General features: G+C 41.6%; 1 protein-coding gene across 1 annotated transcript in view; it reads right to left on the bottom strand.

Annotated features, from left to right (window-relative positions):
* The window catches only part of Spon1 (spondin 1), a 268,537-nt gene that overhangs the window by 145,771 nt on the left and 98,089 nt on the right, over nucleotides 1–24,677 (bottom strand). Inside the window, exons 4-5 of the mRNA XM_051192721.1 lie at nucleotides 17,356–17,429; nucleotides 10,545–10,667 (exon numbers count right to left, since the gene is read on the bottom strand). Coding sequence (XP_051048678.1) covers nucleotides 10,545–10,667; nucleotides 17,356–17,429 — 197 coding nt within the window. The remainder of the gene's footprint in view (nucleotides 1–10,544; nucleotides 10,668–17,355; nucleotides 17,430–24,677) is intronic.

Below are 24,677 nucleotides of genomic sequence, written 5' to 3'. Positions count from 1 at the left end.
ATCTATAGATGACCCAGGTGTGGTCCCCAGCAGTCAAATAAGGCAGCTAACTCCAGTTCCCAGGGTTAGGATTCCCTCTAGCCTCCAAGAGCATCTGTACGTGTATGGTACACATAAACTCATCAGGGCCACAGGCATATGTATACTAAATAAATAGATAAGTAAACAAATCTTTTAAAAAGAACTAAAAGACAAAACAAATAGAGGAGAAGAGGCAAACACAAATTAGCAATTAACACACACATTCATAAAGGCCATGGAATCTTTTCTGAAGATGCATAACCTCAGTGTAATGAAGGGGAAACATCAATGACCCCAAACCAAAGACAGTCTATACAATAACTTCTGGGCACTCCTCAAAAACATTCATGGCAGGAAAGTCAAGAAAGTCTGAGGAAGTGTTCCATCTTGAGGCCGATGAAACATACATGGCAGTAACTGCAGTGTAAAATACAGGATGAGCTTCTGGGTGAAACTTTTCTTTTCTTTGCTACAGAGTTGTTCTGTGCAATATGGTAGCCAATATTTACACATGGCTACTGTATGATTAAAATATGGTGAGTCTGAATGCAAAATAGGTACCAGATCTTAGTACTGCACAAAGAATGAAAAATATGCCTGTAATGAATTTTCAGGCTAATTATATATAACATGGCACGATTTGAGGTCTGGCTTCAATAAAATTGTACATTAAATTTAATTTTATTGGGGGCTGGCAAGATGGCTCAACAGCTAAGAACACTTGTTGCTCTTGTTGAGGACTCAAGTTCAATTTCTAGCATCTACATAGTGGCTCTCAACCATCTGCATTCCATTTCCAGGGGATCTGAGATCCTCTTCTAGCCTCCAAGTGTACCAAGCACGCACATGTTACACATCTATACATGCATGCAGGCAAAACACTCATACACATAAAAAAATCTAAAAAATTAATTTTATTGCTTCTCTATACTTCTCAAACACAACTTCTAGAACATTTAAAATTGCCCATGTTACTCATATAGACAGCTTGCATTATATGATATTATGTGGTCTCTGTGAAGAAGACAGTAGAGGCATTATTAATGCAACCTAAACAAAGTATACAGATTAGACAGCATTTTATTAGTGTCAGGATCAAGTGTACGTGATTTTATACAAGAATGTCTTTCTTAGGGAGCACACACCAAAGTGCTATGGAGTACAGGAGCAGATATGGCTGCATCTTATGTGCTAATGTCAAGACTGCCTCCTCAAACAGATGACTCTAGGCAGTGTCAAACTGACAGTTAAAGCTAACTAGGGCACAGACTCAGAAATGTTTGACAACAATAATTTCTTAGGATTAAAGAAAGAGTCAAAAACAAGATCTCATGTGGAAAGTGTTTGTTAAAGAGGGAACTGTTTTTATAAGTCTACACTTAGTGGTGTTCATAGAAATATAAAGAAGAACATCAAAGAGATAGGCATACAGAAGGAACACTTGAAACACAGGGAAAGTGCAGACCAAATAGCAAGGAACAGAATTCAACCTGGCACGGGCCCTCTAGACTGTGGGATGGAAGGACGCAGTGCTTAACAGAAGAAAAGAAACATGTTTTGAACCCGAGTCTCATATTCAGCCCTATGTCCCCATAAGTGTGAGAACATAACAAAATAATATTGCCAGGCACGGAGGTCTTTGATGAGCTTGCCTTGAAAACACGGTTAGGAAAACTTCCTTGCAGAAAGTACCCAAGTAAGAGAAGTATGAAGAGCAAGGGGAGGGGGGGGGGCGACTTTAGGAACGTTTATGGCTGTAGAAACACAAAGACCAAAGACTGGGAAATGAAAGTATAGTGATCAATATTGTAATTTTTAAGAGTGGTGCACAAGAGAATCACAATAGGCGACAGAGCTTGGGTGAAGGGGTTTTTTATTGGGGGAAAGTGACTGGGAAAAGGGAGGAGGGGGCAGGGGAGACTGGCCTCTGGGGACAGAAGCAGCAGAAAGGGAGAGAGGAGGGGGAGAGGAACAGAGAGAGAATGGGAGAGAGAGCTGGAGAGGAAGGGAGAGAGAGGGAGAGCAAAAGCAAGAGTGAGAGAGAGAGAGAGAGAGAGAGAGAGAGAGAGAGAGAGAGAGAGAGAGGAGGTGGGCAATGCCCACCTTTTTAAAGGGAATGTAGTGAATATGCACAGGTGGTGCTCTTAGTGGCTGCAGCTGAGGGTGTATCCTGTCAGAGCCCCAGTACAGATGTCTGAATACTAACAATCAGGAAGTAAATTTCTAGAAATCAATCAATATAAAGCATACATTTGTGTAGAAAGATGGTAGAGAACTAAGAACATGAGGGTGTGCAAAAGTTCGGGGGAAGGTGATGATCAACATGTGTGTGAAGTTAACATAAATATGTGTCTTATGTTAAAGACAATCACTGTAAGGTAAAAAAGAGAATCAGATAATTGTTTTGTTGTTATTGTTTTGGTACAGGGTTCCGAGGAGCCCAGTCTAGCCTCGAATTTGCTTTGTAGGTGAGGCTGACTTTGGACCCTTTGTGTTCCCCACTCACTTGCCTAGTGCTGGGGTCATGTGATCCCAGTACCTGTACCACTATACTTGGCTCAGTTAACTTTCAAACAGAAGACACAGCTGGGCAATAGAAAGAAAAAAGTATTAAATTAAAAAGGGAACAAAAATATAGGATAATCAGAATATATAAAATGAAAATAGAGGAAAAAATGAGTATGACTAAGCATAATAATGGTGGCATACATGGAATGAGATCAAAATCAAACAGTACCTGATGGGCCTGACATGGACCAGTGATACTGTGCACTGTGTGGGGAAGAGCATATCCCTTGAGGCCTGACATGGACCAGTGATGCTATGCACTGTGTGGGGAAGAGCATACATACCCCTTGCGCCCTGCCATGGACCAGTGAAGCTGTGTGTTGTGTAGGGAAGAGCATTCCCTTGGTACTTGAGGAGGAGTAAGAGACAACACTTGCTAAGGCAAACATACACTGGGTTATTACATAAATAAACTCAGTAAATATAACAAAGCAGGAACTATGTATCACATACTCTTTGATCAACACACAAAAAGAAACAATCAAAACCAATAATAAAATAGAAAATTTCCAACCTTTCAGGAATCTAAAAATTCTCCACTAATTAACAACTATGTCCAGAAGATAAAGTACACAAAAGCATTTTACCAAGAGAATAGTGAACATGAATGTTCTCTAGTAAGACCTCTGGGAAGGGCTCAGAGACCAACTAAGAGGAAAATTCACAGCCTCTGGTTCATTAATTATTAATAAAAACAAAAATACAAAAAGGAGGGAAGTCAGCACATAAAGTAAACAATATGGAAATTTACCAACAGAACAAAAGAACCATCCAAAAGAAGTAGAAGATAATAGTATGCATAAACGCAGATGTATGCAAATTAGAAGAGAGATAACAATGGTATTATTTAAGGAGCTCACAAAGCTTATTAGATAAAAGCAATACAGATTAGTCAGGGAATAAAGGAGAAAGATCTTCCCCTTTATTTTGGTTGTCTGATAAGGACTGAGAAAACCTGTGCAAAATGGGTGGCTGTTAAGTAAAGAAGTAAAATTCTAAAACTAGACACAAAAGAACTAATTTATAACAACAACTGAAGAAGAAACAGAAAGAATTTATGGGAAGAGTACCAAGTGTTTTGAGTGACTTTCTTTTCTTTTCTTCTTTTTTTTTTTTTTTTTGAGATAGAATTTCTCTGTGTAACAATCCTGGCTGTCCTGGAACTTACTCTGTAGACCAGGCTGGCCTTGAACTCACAGAGATCCACCTTCCTCTGTCTCATGGGTGCTGAGATTAAAGACATGAGCCACCACCACCTGGCCTATGGGTGACTTTTTCCAACTATCAATTTATTTATTTTTCTTTATTCTTCACTCATACAATACACCCCAACCTCATCTCTCCTCTTTTTGTTCCTCCTAGTCACCCTCCACACCCTTTTCTCTCCCCCATACCCACCCCTTCTTCATTCCTCTTCAGAAAAGAGCAAGCCTCCCAGGGATGTCCATCAAGCATGGTTGGATGAGGCAACCCAGTAGAAGGAAAAGGGACCAAAGAATAGATGGAAGAGTCAGAGATACCCCCAACTCCCACTGTTAGGAGTCCCACAAAAACACCAACTAACAACCACAACATATCTGTAGAGGTCCTAGCACAGATGCAGGCAAACTCCATGATTGCCCTTCAGTCTCTGTGAGCTCCTATGAGTCCTGTTTAGTTGAGTCTGTGGGCTGTTTTATTCTGGTGTCCTGGTGTCCTCGACCTATCTGGCTCCTATAATCCTTCCTCCCCTTCTTCCATGGAGTTCCCCAAGCTCTGCCTAATGTTTGGCTGTGGGTCTTAGTATTTGCCAACTATCAATTTCTAGTAGACATAGGTAGGTAACAAGTAGTTGGTTTGGGTCTAACACCAGATAAAAAGGGGATCCAAAACCCAGAAATGACTTGCTCTTGCATGGTGATGAAGAGCTGAAGGCAGTATTGGTGGCCTATTATTAAATTATTTATATATACAGTTTTTAATTACAGTGCTTTCTTAGCTGAAAACCTGACATCATGTTAGTGGCCAATAGAAGAATAATTAGATGACTTGCCTGAAAGAACACAAGGTTGGGACTTATAGCTGCAAGAGAAAATTAGTCATAAAATTAGGATTCAATGAGTTGGGCAGGACATAGAAAATTTGTACAAAACTAGATGAATAAAGGTAAAAATGTTAAGAGCCCCTGGGATGTGGTGGCCCACACCTTTAATCTCAGCACTCAGGAGACAGAGGCAGGCAGATTTCTGTGAGTTTGAGGCCAGCCTGGTCTACAGTGTGAGTTCTAGGACAGCCAAAGCTACACAGAGAAATCCTATCACAAACACACACACACACACACACACACACACACACACCCAAACCCCAAAATAAGAGCCATCAAGTTGATATTAGTTCAGTAGACTTTTTTTTGTTTATGGATTTGGACATAATTTTCCAGAACAAGTGATCCAATGTAGAAGATGGCTGAATATCACTATAAAATTAACTTCAAATATATAGAATATAGTTCCAAGTGGCCATATTAATATTTTAGCCAATGTGTAATCAAATTAAAAATTGATTTATGGAAAAATATTCTTCAATATTTATTTTTCAAACAGTATTAACTGATGTTATGCCAAAAGGGGAGGAAGTTATGTATCATGGCTAGTCCAGGGGAGATGACAAGCTGTCTACAGGATGGAAACAAGAACCCAGGATCTCCATGAGAGCTAGTGATTATAGATACTTAGCATCTGGTAGGAGGCTCCCAACTCCATGCAGACTTGGCATGTGTCCAACCCTCAAGACATCTTCATGGGCCTGGTCACCTTCTTCCTGGGAAGCACTTCCTCCCACAGTTCCCACAGTTGGGAGTGGTGAGTGGCAGTCTGGCAATGCCTAGGACAGATACCATGGTGCTTGCAGTGGGTTTCAGCAATGCTGTCCAAGCTCAACAAACCTGGGCATGCTCTCCCTGGCTTCTAAGTCTGGCTGTGTGCAGAACAGCAGGTGGGATGGTATAACATTTAGTATCATCTGACTTAACTTTTGAGCATGCTTTGTACATTAAATGTTTAATTTAACTGCAGAGAGCAGGAGTAATTGTCTCGTGACAGCCCCCAAAGGAAGGCAAAAGAAAATGATTCAGACCTAAGCTTTCATTTTGGTTCAGACATGCTCTGACTATTGCTTGCTTCATATAAACCCCAAGGGAAGGAAAAAGAGAATTATCTGGCCTGAGCTTTGATTTTGGTTCAAATATTCTCTGGCTATCTAAGCTGTAATGCTATTTTGTGTGTGTGTGTGTGTGTGTGTGTGTGTGTGTGTGTGTGTGTGTGTGTGTGCCAAGACTTTCTCATTTACATTATTCAGAGGTAAACCTTACATGGTCTAGCCTTAAAATATGGTTCAAGAGCTTCTTGATTGGGAGTGTTTTGAAAAAATTCCACAATTTCTAGATGCCCAGCAGAGATGTGGACACTACCAGAGAGGAGGAAGGCCAGAAGTTTTTGATCCATTCTCCTGCCCACATCTCTGCTTCACCATACCTAGCCCCTCCCAGAGAGAGAGAGAGAGAGAGAGAGAGAGAGAGAGAGAGAGAGAGAGAGAGAGAGAAATGCAAACTTCTTCTATGGAGAGAATCCCAGAAGCAGCATTTAGAACAAACCAGTTTATAATGGTTGAGAAGAGACATCTACAGATATGGTTCACTATGGCCAAAGATATATGGTGACAGAGGAAACATGGTAGGTGAAGATATATGGTGGCTGAAGATGCATGGTGACTGAAGATGCATGGTGGGTGAAGATGCATGAAGGGTGAAGGTGCATGGTGCCATTCAGTCCCACATGTAGCATCCACTATGATTCTCAAAGGTAAGTTACTCAAAGACACCCAAGAGTTGAACACATAACTTACACTATTGCAGAGGTTATCCAAGGATAATCCACAGACTCCTGGGAGCCCTGAGATCCTTTCAAGAAATCTGAGAGATTAAAACTATTTTGCAACAAACTGAAAGCATTATTTGCTTGCTGTAGTATGTTGACACAGGCATTGAAGATGGACCAAGGCAATAGCCATGGCCTACACTAGTACCTGATGTCTTCTTCAGGGCCACATGTTCACAGTAGACAACAAAAGACTCAACTTCACATGAGTGTCCTTTGTGTAACAGAAAAATGAGTCACTTCAAGTTTCTACTGATGAATACACACCTTATTATTCAGAGTGACTAATTGGGGAATGTTAAAAGCAATGTAAAATGCAAAGCAGTTTTGCTCTTAGATGGGAGCACTCTGATTGTCCTCAGTAAATGTACTTAGTACTTCTTTTAGGTACAAGTCACACTAGCCACTTTGTACATTCATAAAACATCACTTTTACTTGAAAGAACAAATGACAGGCAAATTATGGTTATTTAGAGTTGGGAATTTGGCAGACATTTTTCTCAAAAAATGAAGGGAGTCTGTCACTTCAAGGAAAACAACTGACAGTATCTGTTGCCAATAATAAAATTTGAGTTTTCAAGCAAAAATCAGAATCTTGGAAAACTTGTGGCTGTTTCTGTGAATTTGATAGCTTTCTGGTTTTCCAATGCTTTCCTGGTGGGCTTTGTCCTCTTAGGAATAGATGTGATTTTACTAATGTGAAGTCTTGGCATTTGGATGATATTTGATTTTCAATAAGCTATCATTTTCCAAATGATTATCATCAGGGCTACACAATCATGAATTTGTAAAAGATTCATCCAAAGTGGAAGGTAAGCAGTGGACTTTTAGTCACAAAATACAAACCCACTGGCACAATCTTGTATTCTACATTGTAACTGGGCTTATCAAAACTCTGTAAACTTAGTAGTTTGTGGTGTAGTAGCAAAGATTATCTGTGTCTGGAAAGATTATAAAAACACTTTAAAATTATTTTTATGAGTTCTAACAGGTCTTACTAATAAAAACCTAGAGTCAGATATAGGGGGCAATGCTGAAAGATCAGAGAGAAGAAGGAGCAAGCCAAAGTCACCTTTACATCACTAATTTCCCAGTGGCACAAAGAGCGAGTTCCTGTTTCCTCCTGCCTATATTCCTTTCTCTGCCCAGCCATCTCCTTCCTGTCTGTCTGTACAGACCTCCAGACCTCTATGGTTAGCTAGTGGAAAGCTCCACTCTCTGATCTTCAGACACTCTTCATTTGTACAAACAAGATATCAACACATATGTGTGTATGCTTGCTCATCTGTATGTGTACTACATGTGTGCTGGTGCTGGCAGAGGCCAGCAGATGGCATGAGATTCCCCCAGGAACTTGAGTTACAAATTGCTATGAGCCACACCTTGTGGGTGCATGGAATCAAACCCAGATTCTTGGGAGAATAGCAAGTGCCCTTAACCACTGAGACCTCTCTCTAACTCTCCAAAAACACTCTTCCTTTTTTCCAAGTTATACATGCGTATGGTTTAGAATTTTCTTCATATACTTCTATCCAAAATGTATCCCAATAGGTTGAATGCACCCAATGGGTGAATGACAGTCCATATTTTCTACTAATCCAGACAGACACAACAGAGATTGGTAAAAATGTACAACAATGACACTCTTTTCACAATGTTTTTTGGATAACATAATAATTTTCATTAAACATAATGTTTTTATGTTAGCATATGATAAATTTATTAAACATGCAAAGTGTTTGTTATTACCATATGCAACTTGAAAACTAATAATTACAAACATTCTCAGCTATCATTGTTTCTAAGGTGAATGCAGAATTAACAAAAGTATATCAATGAATGCTTCATGTGATTCTTAAACATGTTAAAAGGATGTAAAGACTGAAGATGCCCAGATCCCTGCTTGGAAAATGACATTTTGGATGACTAATTAAAAAGATACAAGGGACTGGGTTCTTGACAGCTTGTTGTCAGCAAGCTTCTCTGGGCTGACAACAGAGCTGGTTATCATGACAGAATTATCTCTGAAGGTTAGATCAGAAGAAGCCATCACTGACATTGCCTGTGATCTTCCCAGTGGCTCCAGTCCTTCAAGGATTCAGGTTCACCCTTTGCCCTCCAAGGATGGTCCAGTCCATACTCCTTGCTCAATACTGGCCATCATGATGCAGTGTCAGCTAGATACCTGCCTTCCAGATGGTAGCAAGTGTGTTCCACAGCCACCACCTATTTCTCAGGGAGGTACCAGGCATGTTCAAGGATAAAGACTCAAAGATGAGCTGGTCATGGCTTTTATCCCAGAAAAGTTCCCAGTCTTGTGGGGAAGAAACTTCCCAAAAAAATAATCCCAACACAATATGGTAAATGCTATTTTGTATTTGACGATGAAATTTTCTAACAACAAAAAAACTAGGGCAGAGCCTGGCTCTGTAATGTAATGCCTGATGATGGAACAATCCCTGGGATCAGGAGCACACATCTGCTGTGTTTATTAAGCTTTCAGCAACACCACAGAAATTCTCTGCAAGCTTGCATGTGGTTTGCCCCAAAGGCCCACAAACAATGATTTGGTACCCTCCTCCTACCAGTTAAATTCTGGGAGACAACTGTGGCCATATAAAAATGAGAAACACTCCTTAGGATCACAAAAGATGAATTATTGCCCCTACCATTTTCTCTCTTCTGTTAGTGGGGACATCATAGGGCATCCCTCGCCCCCAGCATTCTGATTCTAAGTGCCTCCTCCCAGGGAGAGAGGCTGGCTTTGTTCACACAGGTCTCCCACCCAGCTGAGACCAGAGCAGGCTGAATCCTAGAGTCTGAGGAATGGCTTAGCCATGGGCTCATAAGATCCAAAACTTCAACTTTATGAGGGGTAAATTAAACTACAAACCTCTTGATCCGGCCAGGAATGTGGCAGTCCCCATTGGGTGGCCTGCTAGGGCAACAGGGAGGTTATGATACCCGGGGTTTGCTTAAGTCCCTGCCATGTGACCTTTCATCTCCCATTTCTGCAGTTCTTCCCAGCTTTGGTAACTTCAGAGTGAAATAAATGCCTAAGAATCAAACAGACCATGCCAGACACAATATGCCCAGTGCCACCCACATCCACCCTGCTTCCCAAGGCCACAGAGAACATGCCTTCCTAGGTCTTAAAAAGAAACACAAAGCAAAGGCAGGACATTACATGTCTGAACAAATGGTGACTTCTCTCTGATCTTTAGGGAGTTTGTCCAAGAACAGGTTATTTTCCAATTCGAGGATACATCATCAGTAAACATGTTTAATAATGTGTAATCAGTCCATTATTCACCACTACAAATTTCATGTGATTATTTGACTAATGTCTGTCTCCCCACAGGCCCTGGATGGTGTGGGAATCCACACTGTATCTTTTTTCTTGCCAACTGCCCTATCTTTAAGGTTTAGCATAGTGCCTGTCTCATAATGAATTTGTTGAGACAACTGTCTGACTAAAAAGAGTTGAAAACTGTCCTCTTTTAGTATCTACTCCCCACATAGCAAGTTTGGGGCCTCTGGACTAAGCTCTCAGAGATTTGTATTGGCTGTTCTGAGCCTGGTGTCTTGTGGCATTTGAAGGTGACATCTGGAACCAGTAAAGAAATGGTGTATTGATTGATTGCTGACACCTTACTATGGTTAAGGAGACTGAGTAACCGTTACACTATTTGTGGAGTCAAGAGACCCCATTTGTCAGCTACCTCTAACGAATGGTGTATTCTATAACCTGTGTATAGCTGTTTTAGGAGGAGTTGGCTTGAAAATCTAGTAATTTGACTTCAGGAACTGTTTGAAGAATCACAGATAAAATTCTTAGAACAATGTTATTCCAAAACTCTAAAAACATATCAGGATTATACATATATGTGTCCATGAATTAACTTTCTTAGGGCACAAGTTTCAGGAATCAGTGGATAATAACAAGCAGACCCAACCAACATAGCTTAGCCTATGATCTTGTGACAGACAGAGCATTAGCAATGTGCTTTCCCTGACCCATAAAGTAGCTGCTGTACTCACGGGGGTAATCCTTCGGATGAGTCTTCTCGGACCAGTTCCCATAAAATGTGAGTCTGTACTTGGCAGTTCCACAGGCACAGCAGTCTAAGATTGGTCTGTCCGTTACCCCGTCAAGTGTGGGATCTGGAACAGGAAATCAAGTTAGAAAGCAGACAGAGGCCTCGTAAAAGGCAGCCTTGCAGCAGTGTGTCTTATCTTTGATCCCTGTAAAAAGAAGACACAGTGCAGTTGCACTGATTTGTAAGACTCAAGACCAGCACTTAGATTGCTATGGTTCTCATATTTCTCAGCTATGTATACATAGTTTGCAAATAAAAAAATTCAAAGTTGTTGCTCTCATAATCTGAGGATCAAGGGGAAATCAATGCTGACTTTTACTCAGTTATTCTTCTCATTTTAAAGATTTATTGTGTGTGTGCGTGTACGTGCTCATGCACGTGTGCATGTGCGCGAATGCCAGCCATGTGTGTGCAGGTGCCTGAGAAAACCATAAAAGGATGTCAGATCCCCTGGAGCTGGAGTTACAGAGGTTGTGAAACACCTGATGCAAGTGTTGGGAACCAAACCTGGGTCACCTGCAAGGGCAGAAAGGCTTTTAGCCATGGAGCTGCCTCTCCAGCTCTCACCCAGTTGTTCTTCCTGTACCTGGCTTCCTTCCCATCTCTTTCACAGTAGCCATCTCTCCCAGGCTCTAAGAGGAACACCTATCTATTTTACCTAAGAAGCACTTTTCAGAGCCCAAATGCTGGACCAGAATGGAGGCAAGGGTGGTTTTGAAGGGGAAAAGTGTAAGCAAATAGAGACTTAAAGAATTGCAGGAAATTAAGAGGGAATCTTATGCAGTTATATCTCTTGTCCTGCTTTCAAAGACTACTGGGAAGTGAGGAGAGTTTCGAATTGTGTCCACAGTTCAAGTTCACTTCTGAGTGTAGAAGCTGCCAGGAAAAAACTTAAGACTCCCTCTCCGCACCATTTTTAGCTGTGAGTAGCTGGTAAGTAGGGAAAGAGGGATTACATGAATAAATTCAGCATTTCTGATTGTTAAGCCTACAGCCCTAACTGCCTTTAGTGCTCAGTCTGCTCGGCTGCCTGTGAGAGGGGACAATGCCTACAGACACCACTTACTGCAACAACTTTTTCTGTAGTTCTCCCAGCTGTGTTAACATCAATCTTCTCTTTTTGCAAGTTGGACGTTTTCCTTAAATATTGTACAAAGAGCAGAAACCAAGGGGATGAAAACCATTTTGCATGTTAAAAACAGCATTTTTTCAATCTCTTTAGGAATTCGCTGAGCTCACCAGGTTTGAACATGCAAAATCAATGATGGGTAGCAGTGAGTTTGGGGATGAGACAAAGTATGAGACATTGTGGTATCAGCAATGTAGTGAGTTCCTTGTATGTGCTGATCTGTTTCCACATACTGGTCTAGGAAGGACTTTGGCTGTCCCTTGAGGTTTGAATGAGAAACGTCCCCCATAGGTTCCTGTGTTTGAATACTTAGTCCCCAGTTAGTGACACTGTTTGGGAAGTGTGTGGAATCTTCTGAAGGTAGAACCTTGCTAGGGGAGGGCCTTGAGGCCACATTGCCCAACCCCATTTCCTGCACACTCTTCATAGCTGCAACGTGACAATCCATCCTCCTGTCCCTGCCACCATGGTCTTCCCTGACATGGTGGGCTGTAACCCCCTAAGTGTAGGCCAAAATAAGCCCTTTCTTCTTTCCATTGTTTCCCCAGGGCATTTCATTAGAGCTACAGAAAAGTGAAGAAGCAGGCTGGGTGCCTTGATCAAGCTCACACGGTAAGTGAACCGTGCAGGCAGAGGCGGGGCCCACGTCTGTTTTGGTTCAGAGCCTATGACATCAACTTGGAATTCAATCACCCAGGAAGGATCCACTCTGGATAGGTCTGTGTATGCAATATATCACTAAAAAACAAACAAACAAACAAACAAACAAACAAACAAACAAAAGCCCAGCTTGTTTCTTTTTCCAAATGAAGAAAAGGGCATTTAAAAACCTTCGCCTTACAGATTTCAGAGACTTCTAAAGAGGTTCAAAGGAAAATGCTGCAGCCCCCAGGACAGGGATCATGGGCAGAGGCTAGAGTGCTGTCTATGGCAGGAGCAAGCTGCTCCCTACCACATGTGTACAAAACCTGGACTTGATTCCTGTGTGAGCCACTTGGGTAGGAAGGACAAACCCTACCTACTATATTTTAGGAGAGGTAGCTTGAACCAGAAGATCTGGTCCCTTTGCTGTCCCACCATGATGAGCTGCATTGTAAAATACGTCTAAATTAGTTTTGAAAAAAGGGATTCAGAACTGAGAGATACATGCTGGGATTTCGATCCTAACTACTGAGTTCTGTTAAATGAGGCAATGACGATCTCTGGAAGACCCAAAATCAGACCAATTGGGAGCTTTACTTTATCAGAAGGGCTTTTAGATTTAGAAAGCAGAGTTAAAGATACTGCTAAGGTTTTACAGAAATGAATTTATAACAGACCTTTGGAAAACAAATTTCCATCTAAAAATTAAATTTCTAGGTTTGAAAGGGGAACTGTTTTCTACTAAGGATAGGCCTTTTGCAAACAAAGCAGGCTTTCAAAGGGCTGTGATGATAAGCATCAACATATTTCCCATGTTACAACAGTTGGGCTGTCAATCCAGGTAACCTCAGCCCTTTGTGTGGCTTCGATTTCCCTTTATTCCCATTTATTATACATACATACATGCATACATGTATGCATACACACATATACATTATTTTTTGAGACAGGGTGTCACTGTGTATTCCTGGCTTGCCTGGAATTTATGATATAGATCAGGCTGGTCTTGAACTCACAGAGATCTGCCTATCTCCTGTGATTAAAGGTGTGGGCCACCACAACCAGCTTTATTGTTTCACTGTGTATCCAAGGCTAAACTTGAATTCACAAGGCTTCTGCCTCACCTTCCCAAGTTTTGAGTGTACCACCTCAGCCACTATTATCATACCTGACCTTCCTCCTCATTTCTATCCTGCATTTGTTGGCTTTTGAAATTCTCTTCAGAGATTCTTGGGTCTTTCTTTCCTCCTCATTCCCCCTTTCCTTCTTTTTTTTAAAAATTTGTGTATGTGTTATATGTACATATGTGTGTTCAATTATGTATGGACAGGTGTGGTGTGTGTGCAAGTGCCAGTGTAAAAGAATGTCCATGTGTGTGGAAGGCAGAGGACAATCTTAGCAGTCATTCCTCAGTGGCCATACATGTGAAGTGTGCATATATGGGTATTTGCATGTGAGTGCAGGTGCTCATGGTCAGAAGAAGGTGATAGATCCCATGGAACTGGAGTTACAGGTGGTTGTGAGGCATCCAACATGGGTGCTGGGTCCTCTAAGAGCAGAGTCTGTTCTTAACTCCTGAAGCACTTCTCTAGCCCCAGTCTACCTAGGTTTTGAAACAGAGCCTCTGATGAGCCTGTAACTCACCAAACAGACTGGGCAGGCTGGCTGGAAAGTGAACTTCCTGGTCCATGTGTCTTGGTTCTCCAGCACTGGGTTTAACAAGTGGAAAATCCATCACATCCAGCTTTCTATGTAGCTATTGGGCTTCTGGAGACTGCCCTTGGGTCCTCATGCAGGCAATGCATGGAGCTAGCTCCTCACTCTCCTCTTCCTCTTCTTTCTCCCTCTCTCATCTTCTTCTCATTTTCCTCTGCTTATATTCCTCTCTTCTCTAGATTTCCTACCTCCCATCCTCCTCTGTCATTCTCATTCTGTTTGTGACATGGTGTCCAATTGTGTGACCATATGTCTATCACAGACTACCTTCTGGAATAGATTGTATTTATCTATTTTTTAATTCCAAGTAATTTCACATTTATGTTGCTTTTTAAAAATCACAGGCTGGAGATATGGATCAGTGGGTAAAGGAGCTTTCCATGCAAACATAATGACCAGAGCTTGAGTCCTTAGGACCCGTATAAAATAGTCAGGCGGGTAGCACAAACACCTGTCATTGCACTTTTAACAGAGATGGGAAGGAAGTAAAGATAAAAAAATTCCCTGGAATCTCATGAGCCACCTGGCCTGGGATATGTGCCCATATTTATGCATACAAATGCACACACACACACACACACACACACACACACACACACACTAGTGTTCACTGCTTTTTATCCTTGTGGCTATATTTCATCACCTATGGATGAATGGTTGTAAGTGGGGGCAATAAATGATAGTTCCAAGTTCCACTATTTCTTTTCTTAACAGATTTGATTTGATTCAACAAGGAAGCAAGGAACATAGAGACTTTGATGAAAAGCTGGCGTTTGCTAAGTGATTGAATACATTTAAAAATCCCTTTGCTCTGCATATATTTAAATGGTTTTCTTAATGTGATCAGTTTGATGTTAATTTTCTCATGGGTCTGCCATTTCCAGGGATCATTTATAAGCACACAAAAGACAACAGCATGAGGACTTGCTGGGCCTTTTCAGTCCATCAAGTTTCAAGGAGCCTTTGTATATATAGATGGTGTGATTAGTCACTTTCCTAGGCGCTCAGCCTGAAAGAAACAGCCAGAGATATGTCATGCTATTTTATCATCACTGTGCCCACTGGATTTTAGCCCATGTACAGCTTATATGAGGTTCCAGGAAGGATTTCTGTCAGTACATGGGGTTATCTGTGAAGTGTCTCCTAAGACCTTTCAGATCCTGGGAATCAGGCAGGCCTCTGACAGTCCAACCAACAAAAGCTCACCACAATGGCTGTGTCTAGCTACCTACAGGGGAAGATCATGACATAGCCAATGTGTGAGTCAGAACACTCTGGAGTCCAACTCGTGGGAAATGGGTATAATTTCATGGAGGGGGGGAGGTTGTCATTTAGGAACCAAGAGCCTAAAGAGAAGAAATGCTCCTTGTTTGGAGAAAAGCTGACTGAACCATTTGTCAGCTAAGTGGCTTGGAGGGAAGACCTCATCCCATGTGTAGTGGTGCTCCCCAAGAAGTTAGCAAGGCTCTTGGCTAGAGTATCTAGAACTCCCACCCTAATGCCAAGCATCTAACTCTCTCCACAAATATTTATTTAACATTTTGACTCTAGCTTTTTTTTTTTAAGAGGACAGTGCATTGGTCTGGTATAGACAGGGCTGCAAAGTACTGGCCATAGGAGGATGCAACATTGACAGGGTACATTGGTTCAGGGCATGGGCTCCTGGTATCAATTACTGTCCTTCATTGCTGGCTGTAAAGAGCTATTTGAACTGTCTCAATCTTGGGGTCCTTATCTGATCCAGTAGTCTTTACCATAGAGGGCTATTGCATTAGATTACATAATTAATGAGTAGAAGGTGTTTAGGATACTGCCCGTCATGTAGCAAACACTCAAAATTATTAGCAATTATTATTATTTCCCAAGCAGAACCCTCTCCAACCTTTCTTAGTAGTTTATGACTTGCTATAGTTGGAGAGGATTATTCCTTCTGGAAAAACTAATTGCTGAAAAGGCAAATAAAAATTATGCAAGAATGAATAGAAGTGAGATAACTAAGCTGTATAATTATATAGCATTTTCTGTTCTCATTGAGTTATCTAATACTTTCTAACCAGTTTAGATGTTTAAAGTCTTATTTTTAATAGCAGACTAATGAACAAACTTTTGAATATAGACAGCCATAGCTACCATGCACACACACACACACATACACATGCATGTACATTTAATCTTGTGTGTTTGTGTGTGCATGCCTGGGTTTGTGTTTGTGAATGCAGGCATGCTGTAGCACTTATGTTGAGGTCAGAGAACAACATCAAGTATCAGTCCTTGCCTTCCACCCTTCCACTTTGTTTGGAAACAGATGTCTTGTTTTTATCTGTAGATTTCTTTACAACTGTCCTGGGAGACCCCAGGAATCCCCCCTCTGCTTCCATCTTTTATATTACATGTGAACAATGGGATTCCAGACTTGAAGCTCCATGTCCAGCTTCTGGGGCTCCATGTGAATTCTGGGGCTCTGAGCTCAAGTCCTCACAGTTATATGGTAAGAGCTTTACTCACTGAGATATCTCGCAGCCCTATTGTACATTATTAAATCACATGATTTGGGGAGGTAAATACGTGCAGATCTAAGTCCAGGTCTGTTCTGAACCCAGGCCCCTTTTCTACTCCCAATCTACTTCATTAGTATGCTCCAGGCTTGGGCAGGGTGTAGCTCAGTGTCAGAGCACTTACCTAGCATGCACAAGGCACTGGGTTTGCTCCTTAGCACCGGAATAAAGACATTTATTAGGATGTTTCAATCTGAGGAGAAGGGGTTTATGAACTTGAGGACCAGAGACTTGAACATGGTAAAATCACAAAGTTAGTGTCTCCTGCTTTTCTACCCCTGACATCCCTATCTTCTACTGGTCTCTTTTGGAGAAAAATCCCCCATATTACTTAAATTCCATACAAGTTGGGGGGGTGATTATCCCAGAGAGCCACTGTATGCTTTTTAAAGGTACACAACTGCGCATTCCTTAATTAAGTCCTGTGAATTATTCCAAGGAACCTCTTCAGAATAATCACTGTTTCACAAAAATAAGAAGGCAGCACCAATATAAGGTACATTATCTCCTACCCAGGGAATCAAGCTGAGTAATTAGAGCTTAAGGCAGATCCAATTATCCATAGCACACAGCCAGATTAAAAATCAGAGCTACGTGAGGAGGTAGAGCCCAGGGGAACTCAGAAGATTCCAGTGCCTGAATTCCTGTAGCCATGCTTAAACTGAAAGCCACCCCCCTTCACCTGCCTCTCCCCACCTGCATGCTCTTACCTTGTTCACACAGCTTCTTGGTCAGAGAGCCCTCATCTTGAAAATAAATAATGCGTTTCTGTACGATACTGGCCCTGTGGGGGAAGATGACATTAACACAGTGGTGAGAGGGGCAGGTTTGGAGGGACAAATCAAACACAGTCTGTACTTGGTTACCCATGGCTTGGTGGCTCTGTGTATTATTCCTCTGGCTCTTCGTGCTTCTGGTTCTTCATCTATCCATAGGCAAGCAACACCTGCACCATGGTCTCGCCATGAGAACTGTCAGGAGGAAATCTATGTCAACAGCCTAGCAGGTGCCAAAACCCACCCTCTCTCCATGTTAGATACTATTGATAGCACTGCCATTGAGGTAAGAAGATGAATCAATGGCATTTTTAGCATCCTTTCTCAATGGCTCATTTTACCTTTCTATTCCTATTAAATGATGGAGGCCATTTATAGATTCCCTCACATTCAGGTTCTAGAATCATGTCAAATCCCTTTTCTGAAAGAAAAAGAGGGATTTAAAAATATATTTTTGATTTGTTCTAAAAATGTCATTCTATATCGTTCCTGAAAGTCTAGACAAAACCATCTCCTACACTCTGAACAAAGACAATGTCAGCTGTGGCCTTTCTCCCTTAAACACATCAAACATGGGCTCTGAGAATTTAGAACACATATTTTGAGGTTGCAAATAATTTAGCTTTGGTCAGCACATATTTTCTATGTCCTCTGGGATAGAGTAGATGTGCTGCTTCTTCTTTAACTCACTCCCTTGTTTATTTTCCATTGGCCTTGAAAAGGTTGCATCCTGAAATCCAGTGTTCCAGCAATTTAAGAGTCTACAACGCTTAAAATTGAGCTGGTGCCGATAAATCTCCAGCCATTTCTATTGATTTTCTTCAGCAATGCTACTCAATCAAAAGGTAATTTTCACTTCGATTCACCCTATTTAACAGATAAAGGCATCCCATCCCTTGACTCCATTACAGCTGACCACACTGAATAACTGTTTGACTCCCATGATCCCAGACCTAAGAACTGGCCCACATTCTCCTTGGGGATCTGTACTGAGTGGAGACAATTTCCCCAATGGTCTGGGCAAAGGCCAAAATGACTTTCCAAAGAAATGTCTACGCTACATTCAGTCTTGCACAAAAGAATACAATTCTGACCAGCTTTACAGATGTTTTCTCCACTCAAGAGAGACCAAATGTTGAAATAAGTAAATGAAATATGCTTCCTGTATACACACAAAATGACTTTGATCGTTCCATTCTCTTGACCATTAAGTGGGAAAGTTCCCTCAGGCTGAGAGAGTAATAGGCATTCCCACCTCAAAACCAAAGAATAAAGCTTTTTGCTCATCAGAGCACTCTGCCACCTACAGCAGTATTTTTCAGGGTGTCCCTTTCCTGTGCCTGGGGGACCCCTGCAGGAGGGAAAAGAGTAGACCTCCTAGGAAGTGCCTAAGATCCACAGTTCTGGTTCAGTGGAGGGCTCCCTCCTCATGTCAACCACACAAACTTCCTCCCTTTTGTCTTCTTGTAGTATTTATGGGCACATTTTCAACAAATTATTGCCAGAGGGCATGCTTAGTGGCTGGCATCGAGGAGGGCACCAGGGCTATTACCATGAACAACAGAGATGGGGCCAGTCAGCTCACTCTCAAAGTTCACATCACAGGAGGGGGAAGCATGAAACAACCAAACCCACAGTTAATGATGGAGGCTAACGGTGATTGAGTGCTACCATGGAAACATCTACAGAGTGCAGTAGGAAAGCCTGACCATGCTGGGAAATGCTTCCCTGGGAAAGCATAGCTCAGCTGAGACAGGCAGAGAAGCCACTAACCAGACAATTAGAGGGAAGAAGAAAAAAAGGAGAGGGCATTGTTTATAAAATCTCTGAGATAGGGGTGACATGAGCTTACTGGAAGATGCATGGGAGAAAGTCAAGAAGATGATGTGAGACAAATGGGAAGGCACTCCAGTCCATTACCATGTCTTTCACCCAGGGCCTGCTGGGAGATGGCCTTTTACTACAAGTTTAATAAATGTCTTTGAAGGGCATATTCCAGGACTGAGGTAACCAGATTTCTTCTTTCAAAAGACCAGTTGGGCCAATATGAGTGATACTAGGTTGGTGTCAGTCACATGGTATAGAGGTCCCAGGCAAATCAAGTTTCATTTCAATAACGTTATCTTCCAATAAATATTTGAAATGACTGGACAATAGGGATATTAGTTTTTCTGCTGCTTAGTTTAACGTCAGCTTCACATAAGTGAGTCATTTTGGAAGAGGAAACCTTAACTGAGAGAATGCTTCTACCAGGCTGGCCTGTAGGACAAGCTTTGTGGGACATTTTCTTGATTGATGATTGATGTGGAGGGGCCCAGTTCACCCCTAGGCTGGTGGTCCTGGGTGCATAAGAAGAACAGATTGAGAAAGCCAGGAGGAGCTGTCTAGTAAGCAGTACTCCTCCATGGGCTCTGCATCAGTTCCTGCCTTCAAGTTCCTGCTCTGACTTCCTTTCATGATGTACTATGACATATAGGATGAAATAAATCTCTTCCCCCCCAAGTTAATTTTGGTCATGATGTTTTATCACAGCAACAGAAACCCTAACTGAGATAGTTTCTTTTCTCATTGCTTAGACAAAATGCCTGACAATGAAGAGCACAAAGGAAGAGTGGTCTGTGCAGCTCCCAGTTAGAGGGAATGTAATTCATCATGGTAGGTAAGTCATGGGGATTGCAGGGCTCTGTCTGTCTAGGCAGAAGCATGACAGCTACATGTTTGCGTCTTAGTGGACTGTTGGCAGAGGTGGGCCAGGAAGCAAGACATGGCTACAAGCCTCAAGGCTGCCTTCCAAAGACCCATATCCTGAAGCAAAGCTCACCTTCAGAATGTCCCACAACCTCCTCACACAGTACCACTAGCTTGGGGTACAAGCATATCAGCTCGAATAGGACATTTTACAAACTACACCAGGATAACATACTAACATGGTACTGAAAGCTCTTTATAATTCCCCTGAGATACCCTTGACTTCATTTATCACCATTGCATGCCAAGCTCCCTGGCTTCTAGAATTGAATGTTTTCATCTTAGCTAAATACCTCACCCATGGTGAACTTTGCAAGCACCTGTGAGGAATGCCCCAAGTGCTTTTCAATTTCCTGTGAATAAGACAATAGTGGTAAAATCTATTATTTTAAAGAATGATCAGGAACAATACTTACCCCATCTTTAGAAGAATACTATTGTAAAAAATTTATAGAGCCACAAGTGGAAGATGTGTATTTCCTATAAGCTGTCTCCAGGTTCTTCACGCCTAGAGACTATATAAAATGTAAGGTATCTCACTCCCTTTAAAAAATAATCAGTATCTTACACAAACAAACACAAACAAACATATGAATAGAGAGTTGTCTTGACAGGTAGGAGCACTTGCTGTACTTCCAGAGAAACCAAATTCAGATCTCAGACCCATGGTAGACAGCTCACAACCACCTGTAACCCCACCCCAAGGAACCTGATGCACTTTTCTGGCCTCTACAGGATCTACATTACACATGCACACACAGGCATACATTCACTCATGCCTGTATGCAAGCACACACACACACACACACACACATATGCACACACACACATGCACACTCCAGTTACCTGATTCATACCCAACCAAGATGTTCCTTCTTTCAGGTTGATCCTGGATGTCTTTCCTAAGAGGGATAGCCCATGCACAGCACTTACCAACAAAGGCTGTAACTGCTTGTTTTTTCCCTGATTCCTGTGCTGGATTATAAAATCCTTGAGAGTTGGGATTAAAAAAAAATCCATATAGATTTTGCTGTCGTTTCAACAGTAGGATTCAAGGAGGAGAAACAGAGTTTGTGGAGTGAGGTGATCCATCTGGCGAGTGTTGGATACAGAATCCTTTAACATGGCAGAGGTCTGAGGGGATCTGAGGGTGCACGGGCTGGGAGGATTGGACCTAGGACAGTGTTGTAGTATTTGGGCAGTTGGTGTCACCCTGGAAATTATTCAGAGTAAGAAGAAGTCCAAATGAGGCATGTTTGCTGAGGTAGACAAACATTCACACTCAAATGTGTTCACAGGGACCTAGACTTTTGTCCACTTAGTTGTAGAAAGTTTTTCACTTTATCCCTCATTTGGTCAGCTCCTAAGAGAATTTTATATTCTGAGAAAATGTGTTTTTTACTTTGAGACTATTCCCATCAAAAGTAAAAAATTCTGCTGAGGCTTATAAATCATATTATGGTTCAGAAAAATAATAGTTTTACAAGATGAGAAAGCTGTTAGTAAGAATTCCCTTAGCATTTCAAAATGACAAATTTTCTCCATTCTGTGTTGCAATTTGGCAGTCATGTTGCATCCCACTTATATACTGAATGCTCGCTTATCAGGAGAAAGCATGTTAAAGAAATCTAAATTAAATTTCTCGGTGTGTTGGCATTTCAGACTTTGTGGTATCGGAGTCCTAAGTAATTCACCGATCACTTCCAAACTTCTTTTAAAACCATATGAACATTTCCAGAAACACCATTCCCAGTCCCCTAAGCACTTATCCTCTTCTGTCTAAAGGGTTTATTTATTTGATATTCTTTTTCCTTGGGGTATTTGCCTGCTGGGGTAAAGTTAGAATGTGCTATTATGAGGGTTTGCTGTCTAGTGTTGAATGTTGAAGAGAGCCAACAGAGAAAGATCTCAGAAATTGATGGACCCCGGCGAGAACAGACTATTGAAATGACTTTGAAAATATATGCCTGTGTCCTTGGTGGCTTGTTCACTGCCATGTACAGACAATTCCTGGAAGGTCCCACTGCTGTGTGTTGCATTGAGTAACTAGTCAGTAGTGGTGGCCAGTGTTACTGCTATTGTTGAAGGTCCTGACTCCAGTTTAATAAAGAATCCCCATTATTATGCTTGATGTCAGCTCTGACTGTGTTGTGGAGGGAGGAGCCCTGAGGGAGCCCTCTCACTGAGCTGCTTCAGACAGAGATAACAGATGGCCAAATGAAGCTTGGCTTTGTTGTCTCCAGAGGGCATTTGCCAACCTTTTCCCCTGATTCCAGTAAATTTTCTGTTAGTGGACATTTCTTGTAATACTTTATAAAATTTCTCTGTGATCTCAGGGCTGTTTTTCATGGAGGTGGTCCAGGGTATACTCAGCAAAATTTATTTCATCTTACAGGGAAGGAGTGCCTGTGGAAAGACCCAGGAATAAATATGGAGCCACAGTGGAGGTATCATGATCCATGCTGAGGCTACTTACTGCATATCTTACTTCACAAAGATGCCTGGTCTTAAATTGATCAGAGGTGTGCCCATGCCATTGTGAAGACTCTTACCAACCTTTTATTTGACTTTAGAACTACATTCCAGGGATAGCAGGTATTCTGGAAGCCTGTGATAATATTCAGGAGAGAAGGAAAGTGAAAATATATTTTCAAGGCCCTACCCTGCCTAACAGTAAGGTCACAATCTTCATTTAGGGTCACACAGACATAGATTCAGAGACTAGTATAGCATGATAATTTCATTTTTTGTTCACTTGACATAAACTAGAGAGGGGGGGGATTTATTAGAATGTCTTACAGGCTTTGGTCCAGCTAGTCCAACAACGGCTGTCTACCAACAGAAGGACCAAGAATCTGTTAGTCGTTAAATCAATGAGTCTGGTCAGCTGTATGTATAGGCCAGAATCTCAAAGAAGTAAGTTCTAATGCTAGTGAAGGAATGGACTTGCCAGTGAAGGTGAGAGCAAGCACGCAAAGGGATCAAGTTTCCTTCTTCCGTGTCCTTCATATAGGCTGCCAGCAGAAGGTGTGGCCACATTAAAGGTGGATGGTCCCATCTCAAAAGACCTGGATTAAGAGTGGGCCTTCCCATTTCAAATAATAACACATTTTTTTCCTGAAGGATAAGTGGCCAGATATGTAACTGTTTACTGATTCATAGGCTGTAGCCAATGGGTTGGCTAGATGGTCAGGTACTTGGAAAAAGCATGATTGGGAAATTGGTGAGAAGGTATGTGGAGAGATCTTTCCAAATAGGAAAAGGATGTGTTATGAGTAGTTTTTCCTCACCGCTGGTCCCACTGCCATGCCTGCTCCCAATAACACACAGAGACTCTGTATTTGATATAATTCTGTTGGCCAGTTATTACCCTTCATAGTTCTACCTCTTGTTTAGACATTTCTACTCTACCTCTATTTTACAGATTTACATGAATATATATGTACATGAATATAAGTTATATTGCTTAGGTATTTATTCCTGCTTTACTCAGGGAAGTTTCAATCAGTTTTTTTTTTTTTTTTTTTTTTTTTTTTAGCTAAGTTCCTGAGTATTATAGATTATCTTCACCCATGTTTCCTTTACCTATGAGACATAGATGTTTAATCTTCAATCACTTCATAGATCTACAGAACATGGCATTTAAATGTTTTAATATTAGTACTCTGTTGACATGAGACATTATTGCTCCTGACAGCACTGTGCACTTTCCCGAAAATATGTTGGACACTGTTGTTGTTCCTTCTGGAGTTCATCCTTGCTTCAGCTATGGCCTCTTGGGCAAAGAACTGCCCCCACCTTGACCACTGTTTTGGATGTGCAGTCCTATGTCAGGGTAAGACAGCCTTTCTACCTCCCTGCTTTTGTTATGGTCTGTCAAGTACTCTTGGTCTTAGCCAAAACTGGGTGTACCAATGTTGCTGTGAGACCTTGGGTGACTGTCCAGGTAGCTTGCTGTTTCTGTCCTCACTGCACCTTTTGGAAGTTGCCCATCCACACTTCCTGTCTACCCTAGTATCATTATTTTCCTTCTCAGGTCTTGATGAGGTTGAAGATTAAACTATCACAACTATCATTCTCTCTTCCTAGTTAGATATATTAGGTACTAGACATAAGTTTTCTAGCTTAGGACAACTCTATTGTAAACTCTGTTATGCCTTCACCCTAGGACTAGATATGTAGGTCGTTTTGTTCTTGATTTTCCTTTTCTTAGAGCACACTTGTTAGTCATTGTTTTGTATATAGTTTTGTATCAAGCCTAAATCTTTTCTTTAGACTAAAAGGGGAATTGTAGTGAGATATTCACTTTGTCTACTTCTGTGGCACTGACCACGCCCATTGGGGTGGAGCCAGGGGTGGAAGTGACCTGGGGAACCAGGTCTGAGGAGGAGCCTGGAATGCTCTCTTGCTGGTGGGACATGGAGAGGAGAGCATCAGGTGGAAATTGCTGGTGTTCATCTGTCTAGGTTATAAGTTATTTCTCAGGATTTTCAATTTGATTCCATTGG

Source organism: Phodopus roborovskii, unplaced genomic scaffold (genome assembly GCF_943737965.1).
Source record: "Phodopus roborovskii unplaced genomic scaffold, PHOROB, whole genome shotgun sequence".
Lineage (NCBI taxonomy): Eukaryota > Metazoa > Chordata > Mammalia > Rodentia > Cricetidae > Phodopus > Phodopus roborovskii.
The sequence above is the reverse complement of the archived record's forward strand: the minus strand, read 5'-3'. Positions and strand labels throughout refer to the sequence as shown.